General features: G+C 25.9%; 1 protein-coding gene across 2 annotated transcripts; it reads left to right on the forward strand.

Annotated features, from left to right (window-relative positions):
* The first annotated feature begins 4,687 nt into the window (after positions 1-4,687).
* Positions 4,688-6,161, forward strand: LOC129286889 (signaling peptide TAXIMIN 1-like). 2 transcript variants are annotated; one of them, XM_054922978.1, is made up of 3 exons: positions 4,688-4,889; positions 4,993-5,151; positions 6,009-6,161. In XM_054922978.1, the coding sequence occupies exons 1-2, from the start codon at positions 4,777-4,779 to the stop codon at positions 5,114-5,116; spliced, it is 237 nt and encodes a 78-aa protein (XP_054778953.1). In that variant the 5' UTR covers positions 4,688-4,776; the 3' UTR covers positions 5,117-5,151; positions 6,009-6,161. The 2 variants fall into 2 exon arrangements, with proteins under 2 accessions (XP_054778953.1, XP_054778952.1); XM_054922977.1 differs by lacking the exon at positions 6,009-6,161 and having other exon boundaries at positions 4,690-4,889; positions 4,993-5,356.
* The last annotated feature ends 7,871 nt before the right edge of the window (positions 6,162-14,032 follow it).

Below are 14,032 nucleotides of genomic sequence, written 5' to 3' on the forward strand. Positions count from 1 at the left end.
GGATACTACTCAAAAATCTATACATGTGATTATACATCCACTAGTAATAGAGTTAAAATAGTGATTAGAACCTTAGGGAACCTAAAGTAGTTAATATTAAATTTAATATTAGGTTGTGGTGCTTTATTAACCTTAAGGAGGCATAAATGAACGGGAAGGTTTCTCTTGGTTTTACTGGATTATAATTAAGTTACTAATTTAATAAGAAAATTGTTGGCTATGTATGTTTAATTGAGATATTATTTGGGATCAAGTCATATCTCAATAATGAGTTGAGAGAATTCTTGGCTACTGGAATTAAAAGTGTAGAGAGAATTTATTTCAGGTAAAGAGAACTTGTTATTTGTTAGAAATTAGGATGTTAAATATCATCTTAGTTATGTTAAGAAAATAATAAATAATTGATTTTAGGTTGTGATTTGCTTATTAGGAAGTTAATGGCACCATTGGAATTAAGGTGAGAAGTTGAAACGAATGAGCTTTAAAATTTTGAAAAACTCTCAAGTAAGTGGGTGGTGTTTCGAATATATTTTTAATAAAGTGTTTATAAAAATTTCTTTATTTAAATTATTATTTCTTTATAAATTATTTACATATTCTTGTTAATCCTATTTTCATATTAATAGTATTATTTCTCATAAGCAGTTTAATTATTTAATACCACATTGATATAAAATTTTTATTGAAATGATTTATATATGAAGAAAATGATGATAATTTTGGGCAATGAAAAATGATAGTTGAATAATATTTGAAAGTGAGAATTTTGAAACTATTTTGTTTCTCCACACACACTTGGTTTTAATGAGAGGGACTGAGTTTAGAACGCTGGATGCTAACTACAGTTCTATTAGCCCTTGATACACCTAACTAATAAGGTGCTTATGAAAGGTGCTAGCCCTGTGTGCAGGCCAACGCATATAGAATAGAGGGATGATTATTCGTGAGCATTGTACTCACGCTTGTTTTCATGGGTTTCATGCCTGTACTTGATTTGTGGCTCTTGCTATGCTTGTTTCGTGGCTTTTAGCCACACTTGATTAGTTATTTACCTTAGTAGACTGTGTGTCCATACTTGATTAGTTACCCCGTGAATTATGTGTCCACGCTTACTATTCATTCTAATAAAACCCTCCTAGATCTAAACTTAAAATTCATTATTTTTATATTATTTCTTTAGAAGCATTCTACCTGCCGTTGCTTGAAATTTTTTATATTCTATGAACATTATAAATTTTGATGAATTACTTTGTCTTATTAACATTTTTTAAATTCATGATTGTATTATTGAAAAAACTTGTTGTCTATTATTATTAGTTTAAGTTCATGTTTTATTATTTCAAAATTTTTAAATTAAATTTATTTGTTTATGTGTTCATATATTTATATACATGTATATAATTGGAATGCTACTTATTAGTAATTTCTTTAATCTTAAATAGTATAGCTGACTCTATACCTTCAACAGATCATTGAGAGGCCTTTTGCTTTTTTGGAAAAGAGGAGGCACATTGCGATTATTATTTTAGTAAAACTATGTATTATATTTTGTAATCATAACTTAGTGCTCCACGTACAACATAGTTAAGTCTTAGTATTATTTAGTTATTATGTAAATTGCTAAATAGTGCTCCACGTACAACATATTTAAGTCCTAGTTTTATTTAGTTATTATGTAAATTGCTAAAATGGAGCTAGTTTTCTTGTTGGTTGTTGGTAGGTTTTGTTATTGTTGTAAAAATTTTGGGAGGTTTAAATTATAGGGAAGGCTTTGTCAAAATTTTTATAAAACATTTAAAACTTTACAAACTTTATTTACTATATTTAACTTATATATATTGATATTTTAGCTTAGTTCCTAATCAATCAAGGTTTATGAGATATGAGTTTATCTCATATTTTATGCTGATCACACTCTTAGTATTGGAATGTGACAAACAACAAAAAAATATATCGTATTATAAAACTGCACATATTTCATTCATAACATCCTAATAATATTTTTTTTGTTTGACTAAGTACTGAACATTTTACTTAAAAAAATAATAGCTACAAACAAAGAAGAGTATAAAAAAAATAAACAAAGTAGAAAACATAATTTATATGACTGCTATCAATGATAGCTTTTAGATATATTTTTTTTTATTTGTTTAATATAAAAGGCTAGTTTAATTGATAAAAAATAATAAAATTATAATTTTCTCTTAAATTGTGTTACCCTTTAACAAGGAAAACAATGTCGCTCCATTGAAAAAATGAGAGCATCTTCTTGTGCAATAAAAATAAAAATTATAATTTTATCCCTTCTTAAATTGTGTTAAAAAATAATGAAAAATATTTTTTTTCTATGTCATGTACCATGTGTATTTGATTAACATGACATGACAATAACTATATTAATAAAATAACAATTAATTAATAATTAGGGGTTTTGAAAAAATATAATTAAAATTTAGGGGAGTTAATTTTAAATGTTAAAAGATAATAGGATCATATATAATTATTTCAAAATTTAGAGGAATTCTATGCATTTTAATCATAAAAATATGTACTGGATCTATTATATCTTCGTTTTTTTAATCAATCTCAAACTACTAACGAACACGGAATGATCTAAACTTGGGCCCATGAAGGAAAAAGATCTAAAATGTTCTAGGCTTGAATTAAGTTTGTTGAGCTACCTTCTAGGCTAGTATAATGGGCCCGGATATTAAATCATTAGAATTTTTTTTTTTTATAAGCCTAAAAGATAAGCTTCACTCATAGCAAAGAATATCTTCCATAGGATACTAAGAGCAATGTATAAACCCCTCCCAATTAAATTGCTGCATATGCAAGAACTGGAGTTCGAATTTATTTCTAAACTACTAGGAGATAACTTATTTCACTTTTCTTTTCTTTTTTTAATAAACACTTATTGCAATTTTCTAATCTCACAAGAAATCAACTTCGTGAGAAGTTTATCATAGACGGCTTGTTTTATTTATTTTAATACCCAGGAAAGCTTTTTCTATTTTTGTGTGATATCTGTAATGATATTGACAAAAAGTATCCTTTTAATGAAATTTTATTTCTTGGTTTTTAAGCATAATTTTGATATATATATATATATATATATATAATAAATTTAAAGAAGTAGAAAGATTGTGTGTGAAAATACTTGTTTATTTTTAAAAAAATTTATTTACCCACATAAGATAATCATGTCTCACACCCCTTTATATCATTTATTTGTCCTTGTCATCGGGAATGAGATTGGAACATATTTGGTTCCGAACAAAAAAAAAAACAATTGGTTGGGGCATATAGAAGATCTGCTCGAGTTTCCAAAAATTTTATCAAGGATAGATCTTTTGAAGTTGAGAATATGCAAATTTCATAAAATTTGTTTTTAAAAGAAAGAGAGATAAGATTTTATGTTTTTATTAAAAATAATAATATTGGAAAATAATTAAAAAAAGAAAAGCTTCATCAGAATTCAAAAATCCCAACTTTAGAAAATTTACTTCCAAATTTATCTATTATATATCAACTTAACATATGGTAGATATGTCTCTGGCAATGAATAAACTTAACACTATGGCATTAAATATTAATTGGGATCTCTCTTTATTCCATATTCCCGTTAGTTGATATGTTGTATATACTACAACAATATTAAAAAAGAAATTAAGATCTTTTTTTAAGTTATGTGATAACCTGAATTTTTTTTCCGTGTTTTGTGTGTATTATATATATATATATATATATTCATCTACAAAATGCCAGAGAGGTCTCCGAGTATTAATTTAAAAGTTTATAATGTACCTTTCCAATGATTTTAGGTTTTTAACGGTGTCTACTTGTAATTAGAGAATGGTATAAAAGATCCAATAATAATTAAAATAAAAATAAATAAATTTACAAAATATAAATGGATAATGAAAATTTTAGTCTTTTCAGTTTATTGAGTTATTATTTAGTCCCTCAAATTTAATTTTTATTAATTTGATCTCTAAAGTTTTGTATCACTGTTAAAATCCGATGACAACCATATAAATTAGTATTGATGAAAACCATATAAATTAATAAAAAGAAGTTTAACTATCTAGATATGAAAAAAATTCAGAAATTTTAATAAACAAAAGAACAAAACATATTATAAGAGACTATATTGATAAAAAGTAAGTTAATTTCAAGGTCAATTTTTTTTTTATTTAGCTACATACATTTGTCAAATTAACAATATATTTTACACATTAAATTTATTTGAGAATGGATTCATGTTTAAAAATTTAAAGGACTAACATGATAATTAAAAAAAATAAGGGACTAAATTGACAAAATTAAACCTGAGGGACTAAATTCATGACTGCAACAAACTTAAAGAATTAAAAGTTATATTATCCCAAATATAAAATTACAACCTCCAAAATCTTTAAAATAATAATAATGTTAATAAGATCAAAAGTTTATAACTGCAAGAAATTAGTGGCGTGAGCAGAGAGAAATGTTCCTTAATCATGTTAAATGACGAGGACAACGTGGGAGCCAGTGATTGGTTTCTTATTGACCAGATTCGTTGTTGGAACAGTACTAGGCTGCTAGCTAACCATACGTGTCCCACCAATAATTCCTGATATACATACACATATATTTATTTAATTAATAATAATCCTTGTGCTCTCCGTCAGTGTCCAAGTTTATATTGTCCTTGGCTTCTCAGAAGCAAGAAACCGCCATATATAACAGACACAGAAGAAGAAAGAAGAAGAAGAAGCAGCAGCCATCTTCATCATGTGCTGCTCTGAAGACTGTAGATGCAGGCCTCTAGGGTTTCTGCTAGGCCTTCCCTTTGCCTTCTTATCTCTCCTTCTCTCTCTTATTGGTGTAGTTATCTGGATCGTTGGGTAAGTATCTCTGGTTTTTCGATGATTCCTATATAAGTAAGTGAGTGTCGTTGGAATATTTCAAAACACCATTAGTGAGATTGTGGATTAATGTTTTTCGCAGGTTGATATTATCATGTATATGCCCATGTTGTCTGTGTGTGACCATCATTATTGAGTTCGCTCTCGCTCTTATCAAGGCTCCAATATTGGTCATGGAGTGGTTCATCTCCAAGATTCCATGTTAGACATTTGGTGCAACTATGGCTCGATTACAGTCAAGGTATTTAAAACTTTGAATTGGTTATTGAATCATTCAAGACACTGTTTTATAATTAAACTTCATCGCAAACAAAACATTTCATTGAATGATTTATTAGTATAGCCAATTAAATTGACTCAATTTTCAATACTATGACTATAATCAAGAGTGTTCAAAGGGCATTGTATAGTTGAATTTTCATTTATATATTGATTTGTTCTAATTTTGTTGGATTTTTTTTGTTCTAATTTTGTTGGATTCTTTTCATGTAGTACACCTTAATTTTGATGTTGCTTTTAGTGATTTCTCTCGTTCGTTACACCTTATGACTTTTTGCCTTTCCGTGAATGTAATTTAATTCCTTTTTTTTTTTTTTGTCGTTTAATTATATTGCCTGTCGCCGTAAGACAGGAGTTAGAGGGAGTCTATGAAAACCAACAATTTTTTTGAGAAAATGACCGATAATTTAACTTAGGTCTTAAGTGTAAAATTTTATAAATTTACATGGTTGGTTATCAATTTTACAATTTTATTATGATAAATTTGCGACTTGTATTTTAAATTTTAATAAGAAAAAAATTTATTTTTCAACTATATTAAAATTTTAAAAATGAATTATAAATTCATCACAATAAAATTACAAAATTGAGACCCAAACTTGCAAATTCATAAAATTTGCCAATTGAGACCTAAGTTAAATTAATTAGTCATTTTGGTACCTCTTTGTTGTTCTCCCCAATTTTTATTTTTATTTTTGTGCTGGAAAACAAATACAATTTTTTTAATAATGTACGTATACTGTTGTCATTATTTAACCTTATCTCCATATATATCATTTAATTTCATTTTTAATATATATATATATATATATATTTCAGAGATTTTGCGTAGGAGACATAACGGTTGGTAGAGTCACGGAGCCGTTTTCTTTAATTTCTTGTATTTTTAAATTGCCGTCCTGATTGAGGTGGCTGTAGACATTATTATTGAATATTGATGAGAAAATTTCATTGAAACATCATAAAAATTTATCGTTCGTGTCACTAAAAGGTAACAATTACTAATATATCATTTGGGAAAAAATCCATCATTTTCATTTTTCTTGTTTCCTTTTATACCTTTTTCTTTCTTTAATTAAGTTTTAGTCCTTTAATTAATATAACTATGATTTATATGGCCTTTATAATAAACGTTACACTCATATAGTTCCCATACAATAATATTTCCAATTATTTTTTTTATTTTTATTTTTATTTTGCGTGAGTTCCGGTATGCCAAGTCTTTGATCTAAAATAATCTAGTCAGCAGTTTACAAACATAATATATCTTTAAAAGCATGTTTGGCTGACCACTTGCCACAACGCTTTAGAAGGAATTTATCGGATATTATTATTTGAGTGAACTACAACAAAGTTGGTTGCCCAAGAAAAATTAAACCGAAGCTAATGAAGAACGTCTTAACAATGATGTTTTTCTTTTTTTGGTGTACCAGACTTAAAAATGATTTCCAGACCAATAAAAGTAGTTAATCCACTAATCTGGCCCAAAACAAATCCACTAATGGGCTTCAAATAATTTTTTACCGCACGTGACAAATGTCCCATGACTTAGCACGCCATCGCTTGCATTATACGTATCTTTTTACCTCTCTCCTTTTAAAACAAAAAAAAAAAAGTGAGTTTGAGTTTTGAACCACGTAAAAATGTTTATATATTAAACTTGTATTTAAAAAATGAGATTTAAATTCACACCATTGTAAAAAAAAATCAAGTACTTATTAATTGGACTAGCCTTCATTCATTTGTTTCTTCCCCTCTTTATTATGACTAATAATTATAATCTATTTTTCTTATATTCATTTTTTAATGGCTTCCTGTTATTTCCTTTCGAATTATATATTCTTGGACATATCCATAGGAAGACAATTTTATTTATTTCTGCACAATGTGATTGTGAGGTCTCAAGTAGATTTTTTTTCCCCACTGACGCTCCTATTGATATTATTAATGTAATGTAATCTTCCCAAAAAAGGCGACAAAATATTACATGAATAATTGAATAAATGTATTTGTTTAAAAATATATCATCTTATTTTCTAAATCAAAAAGGCTTTATGGTAATCTTAAAAAAATATTATTTTAAGTCGTAACATTGGTTGCTTACTTGTAAGATTTGACCAAGTCGGTATAATTTATTTAAAATTTTATTATTGGTAAGCATATTATTACAAGCAAACTATTAGCATTAGCTGTTATTTGCTTCATACAAAAAAGTGAGTATTAGTTGTTCTTGATAAATGGAATACTTTTTGAGCCCAACCCAAACTTGATCTCCTTTAAAAAAGGCCATAGTATAACTAACAAGGGTCCTGAAGAAATATTGATAAAATCAAAGTCATTTTCATATCCTTCTCCAATTTAAAAACTAATACCACGAAAAGAAGGGAAAAAACACACGGCCTGTTTGGCAATATGTCTGGGAATTATTTTCTATTCTACAGAATAAAAAAAAAATTATTTGGTAATATGTTTGTAAAAAGTGTTTTAGAAAATAAAAAAATAAAATACAACTTTACATGACAAGGGCACGTTCAACCTAATCATATATAGGCCAACAAAGTAGAAATCTTTGAATACCTATATTTGAGCAAATTACTCAGAAACCCATTAAATAAATAATAAAGTCCTAACCGCAAGGTCGAAACTTGGTCCTTTGACGAGGAAAAAAATATACATATGCTATCGGTGGATACGATGGATGCATGGAATTCAAAAAGAGGCTTCAAAAGGTTTACAAACGAGGATGTTCAAGTCAAATTTGTAATGTATATATATATATATATATATATAATAACAACGAGAAAAGAAGAGATCAAGACAAAGAAAAGAACACATACCTCTTCAATTATTAATTTCTTTTTTGTTGTGCATTAACTATTTGTTTCTTGTTTGATTGTTCCATTTTCGCCCGTTGAATAGTATGTTTACCATGAGTTGTGGTTTGTACTGGGGTATTGTATGGGTAATCCATTCTGATAACTTTTTATGGTTCTCTCGTTTAAAGAAATAAAAAAAAAAAAAACTTGATGTGGTTCTTTTTTGTGTGTTGACAAAACTTGAGTTTCGACTAATTATGTGTAATGATTTGATGGTTTTCCAGAGATGAATCATGAACCTAAAAGACGACATTGCGAACATGTTAAAATTAAAAAAAAAATGGAATGAAAAGGAAGTGTTTTAAACATATAAGTAATAAAAAATGGAAACATAAAATGATAATAAAAAGGGTAAAATTGAAATTAACATTCTCTTTTAACATTTCTCTATATATATTGATTTGTTTATAAACATCATCTTGAATTTTAAATATTTAAAAACTATTAATTATCACCTTTAAAATTTATTTCCTTTTTTATTCGTATCCACTAGAAATGTATATATATGAGGCGCAATTTTTAATATATTTTGTTTTTAGATGAATAAGAGCATGAATCATAATAGATGATTCCGTTTGACATGGTTTTTTTTTCAATTAATGATATTAAAAATTAAAATTAATTCAAGGATATAAATATAATTAAGTCATAAAATATGCAAACAGATGACTGAACATTTTTAAAGTGGAAAGGGAAATTTATATATAAGCATATAAACTTAACAGTTCATTTATATTTTCGGAGCCATATTTTAAAATTTTGATTCATGCACTTGCCTGATATTAATAATAAAAATTGATAGGTCAACAAATTGTTTATTAATATTGTCTGCAACAGTGTTTCACACTTCTATTACACATTAGATATTACATAAAAAATCGATAGGTCAAAAAATTTCCTTTTTTTTTTAATAAAAGACAAATGTATCTACTATCTCTAGATTTTTTTCTTTTTTTCCATTATTACTTTTTGGTTTTTTTTTTTTGTCATACCATATTACCCCTGCCTCTGCCTATAGTTCAAGCATGTATGTCGGTGTGAATAAACAACGCCGTTAACTCGACAGGAAACCGAAATGAAATGATTATGGAAACTCTTAAAGTTTATTCCTTAAATATCAAAAGAAAAATATTCGTTCCTAAAATATTTTTGTTAATTTTTCTTGTTCTTTCAATTGGATCTCAAATTCAAATCGTCCGAGATTGAACTACAACTCAACACTCTCTAATTTAACTGTCATTCTCAATTTCTTCAAATTTCTTTCAATTTTATCTTAAAATAGGTCTAGTGCCGTTATGTGTGTCTACTACACATACACGCCCCAATAATTGAAAGGAAAAAAATATATCTAGGAAATTTACTTGAAAATTATTAAGATAGGCCAGGTATAAGGGTGATATGTGTCTCTACACTCATCCACACACATTTTAAAATTAGTTATATTATAATGTTAATTTTTGGAAATAACAATTTAAATCAACCTAATTGTTGGACCATATATTTGAAAAAAAAATTACATCTAAATTTTTCATAACTTCATTAAACATCATGACGTCCATTGAAAACTTAATAAAGTGACAGCTAAAATAATTGCTGTTTTACTATACTCGAATATCCAGAGATATTGTAATATTTAATTATCTTGTGGAGAACCTAAATGTAATTCTTTCTATATTTTTTTTACTGTAAAATTGGAAATAAAACGTTCAAATTAGATTTGATCCTTTGGATTTGGGAGGTTAGTAAAATATTATTTCAGATTTCGCATAAAATTCACATTATAACTTTAAATTTGATACGCATTTCTTAAAATATTTGTAATTTGTAATATGTAATTTTTTTAATCTTATTTCTATATATAAGAACTTTAATATCAAGTGATGTTATTAAGTTGCTGATAACATTCACCCCAAAAGAATTGCTAATAACAGATGGAATTATAATCATTATATTTTATAAAATTGATAGCTAAAACAGTATACGCTTTGAATAAACAATTATAAACTTAATTAATCCGCAGCATTAAAAACGAATTATTGATATAATGTGATTGCCAAGCATGATCCAAACGTTTTTCAATGATCGATTTGGTGATTTTAACAATTAAAAGCAAAAGGGAATTAAAAATATTTTAAAGATTGAATATAAAATTAATCAACATCAACAATCAAAATAATTTTTTATGGGTTAATCTGTAATTTGGGTTTTAAGTTATAGATTCAGCGATAATTTGAGTCCTAAATTTATATTTAGTAAGAGAGAGAGGGGAGAAAAGGGAGAGTAAAATTTGAGAAAATGCCTATTAATTTTTTAAAAAGTGAGATTTGATGTGTAATTTTTTTTAAAGGAAAGTAGGAGGGGAAAGGAGAGTAAAATTTAAAAAAAAATGAAAAAATGACATATCAGGTCTCATTTTTTTTAAAGCAATGAACGGTTGATTTAATTTAATGATGATAATAAAATTATTTTAAATTTAATTATTTAAAATTTAAAATATATGAAATATGAGTTTATATTTTAAATCACTTCTATAGATATAATTAACTGTTCAAATTGTAAATTAATAATTTTTTTATTAAACTTTTTGGCATGCGTGATTCAGATAGGGGAGCATAGAGTAGCATTGCGGTGGTCCAAAAAGAAAAAGGAGCATTGAAAAGTGCAAGCTTGAAAAACTTTATTTATTTAATTATTATTTTAAACTTTCAAAACCAGCGTCGCCAAAGTCACTAGTTTTGGTTTTTCAAAGCAAATTTTTTCTTCTTTACCAATAACTTAATAAGTAAACCATTCATCATTCACAAACAGAGATATAATTATTTCCTTGCTTTTAAACAGTACATGATTGTTTCCTTACTTAATTGCATTTCTTTAATTTTTAGTATTTTTTCCAAAAGGAAAAAGTTTAAATACAATCCCCTCCCAAAAGGATAAGTGACATCAGTTTGTCAATTAGATAGCTAAATGGCCTGTCTTCAATAAAAATTAAAAATAAAACAGAATTAATGAAATATTCAACTTCATATAGTGTAGTGTGTTGTGAATGATCACATCACGGAAAAAAGTGTCAGAATTCGTCAATCTGTAAGGGAGTATTCTAATTTAATAAGTGATTTTAAACTTAAACCCTAAAAATGTAATAGCATTAAAACTCGGAGGTATATTTCATCGTGAGCTAAAAAGATCGGTCAATACTGAATTTAGATTAGTTTAACACCTATTAAATCTTCTCATTAGATTTGGATAGAGAAAATCACACCAAAATCCCATAGAACAAATTTAATTATTAAAAGATCCTATGAAATGTATAAAATATTCTTAAATTTTAAATCTTACATATTTATTATTAGGCAAGGAAAATAATAATTTGGTAAAGAAAAATGATAACTTGATATTGAAATTCATACTCAAGTTATCATTTTTCTTTGTCAAATTTTAAATGCACAAAATATAAAAATTGTGAGTATTTTATATATTTTATAAAACTTCTTAATAATTAAATCTATTTTGTGAAACCAAGGTGTGATTTTCCTGCCAACAATAAAAGAAAAATTGTGATTTCCATGGACGCGCAAGTTTGCTTGTTGAATATATATAATACTTAAAAATAAAAAACGCTCGAATATTCTGTTCCCTTCTTTGAAAAAGATTCGCTCCCCTTCTGTAAAACATTACAAAATTCTCTTGCAGCTAGCAATTATCCTTTATTCTTATTTGTTTTTCTTAAAGTACCGAGCAGGTTTTGGGGCTTCGATTAATCCATCAACCCAGCTGACTAGGAGGTCATATGGATATAAAACATTCCTAACAATAATTTATTGGAAGAATAATAATAAATTAAAATCTCTCTGAAATATGATAATTTAGTATCTTGAAATGTCATAATTTTACCAAACTCTTTAAAGACTTTTCTGTCATTAATAAATCTATATAAATAATCAAATTGTCATTATTGAAAATAAAATACTTCATAAGTTTTATTTAAATAATCACAACTTTTTTTATATTTATAATAATGCAACAATAAATTACAATTTCACATGTTAAATTTCTGATTTATCATTGCATTATTGTGAATATAAGAAGGAAAGTTGTGATTATTTAAACAAAACTTGTGATTCATTTTATTTTTAACAATGACAATTTAGTTATTTATATAAATTTATTAATGACAGAAAAGTTTTTAGGAATTTTGGTAAAATTATGATATTTTGAGAGATCAAATTATCATTTATATATTTTAGAGAAATTATATTATCATTTTTCCTAATTTATTTTGGATACAATATCAAAATTGAGATTTTACTTTAAAGTTTTAGAGAAATAAGAACTAGACATCTGAACTAATTACTTGGTCCATTCAAATTTATTGTATCAAACCATACATGGAATTGTGAGTCATACATAATCTGCAAAAAAAAAAAAAAAGAGCTGTGCATGTATTATAGAAATTAAGCATTTAAACTGAGTTGTATTATATAAATAGTGTCACTTCGCTAAATATTGAAAATTAATTAGCCATCCTTCTTGGGCATGGAAAACCCAAAAAGAAAAAGAAAAAGAAAAAAAAGAATAAAACAAAACCCTTCTTAAGTGAACCATTGCCAAACTCTCTAATAGTATGTTTGAATTAATAAGAATTTAGATATATATTAAATTTTTTATTTAAATATATACAAAATTATAGATTTTCATTTATTATTACTTTTTATTTGTAATTTCAACTTTTTTGTACACCTCAGTCGTGTGAAATTTTAGTTACATCAACCTTTCATGTTTAATTTGTATTTTTAATATTGATGCTTCTATTACTCTTATATTTTATCATATCTCTCATTAATTGAAAAATATAGGTAAATTTATCATTTTAATTTTTAATTTTTGTTTTTAATCTCAACTCATCTCACTTTTTTATTTAAAATTTTTTAAATTACCCAAATAAAAGATTTTAAATACATTGATTTTAAGTTTTAAATGTGAGATTTGAATTGGAGAAGGATATTTAAATCTAAAAATTCCCACAAAAATTATAAAACCAAAAATTATTCTTTTATTAATTTAAATTAATGATAACTGGTACGAGGATATTTTTCATTTTTCATAACATTTATTATCCTACAAAAAATAGCAACCTGATAAAAATGACACATTTCTTTAGAGTCAAAAGTATCCCTATCGAAGACTAATTTCGCTCTGGACACAAATGACATATATTTAAATAAATAATAAATAAATACAAACATATAATTTGGTTTTTTTATATTGGTCATGTTGATTATATCTCAACCCATAAAGTTATGTGCTTTTTTACTAGAAGAAAAATTATAAGAAAATAATTTTTATAATTTGTTTGTAACGGACTGATTGTCAAAATTGCAACACCTATAAAAATTGACCTGTCTCTGCCCCCAAAAATGGACTTTTCATGAGCTTTCCTGACAACTTGTTATTTTTTAATTTAATGTATTGAAGTTAGTCAAATGACTAATCGAATTGGAATATATAAATTTTGTACAATTAATTATCTAGTATCAAGTGCTAATATTGCAAATTTAAAAAATTTCATGTTCAAATATAGATTAATTCTTTTAATTTTTTAAAAGCCATTTTTACCTCTCAATTATTTATTCAACAGCATTTATTATTTTAAAATTATATTTAATGTAATTTTCTTCTTCAATTTAAAAATGGTATATTGACCATGCTAAAAAAATTAATTTTAATGATTAATTGACTTAAAAAATTATAGAAACACATTTCTCTAAATTTAGCATTTTTTACTTTTGTTATCAACAACCTTCAACTTAAGTTTTAAATAATTACGTTTTTTATTATTTTTCTTAGCTTTAAAAAAGTACTTTTTTAAAAAAAATTGTGTTAGTTAATCGTTAGAAACTTCATGGTATTATCCTATTTGGTGGTATTCTTTTGTCATTTGTATATTTTAATTGGATTGATTTATCATTC

The sequence above is a fragment of the Prosopis cineraria genome, unplaced genomic scaffold (assembly GCF_029017545.1).
Source record: "Prosopis cineraria cultivar Desert tree isolate PC_DT_omini unplaced genomic scaffold, ASM2901754v1 PC11, whole genome shotgun sequence".
Lineage (NCBI taxonomy): Eukaryota > Viridiplantae > Streptophyta > Magnoliopsida > Fabales > Fabaceae > Prosopis > Prosopis cineraria.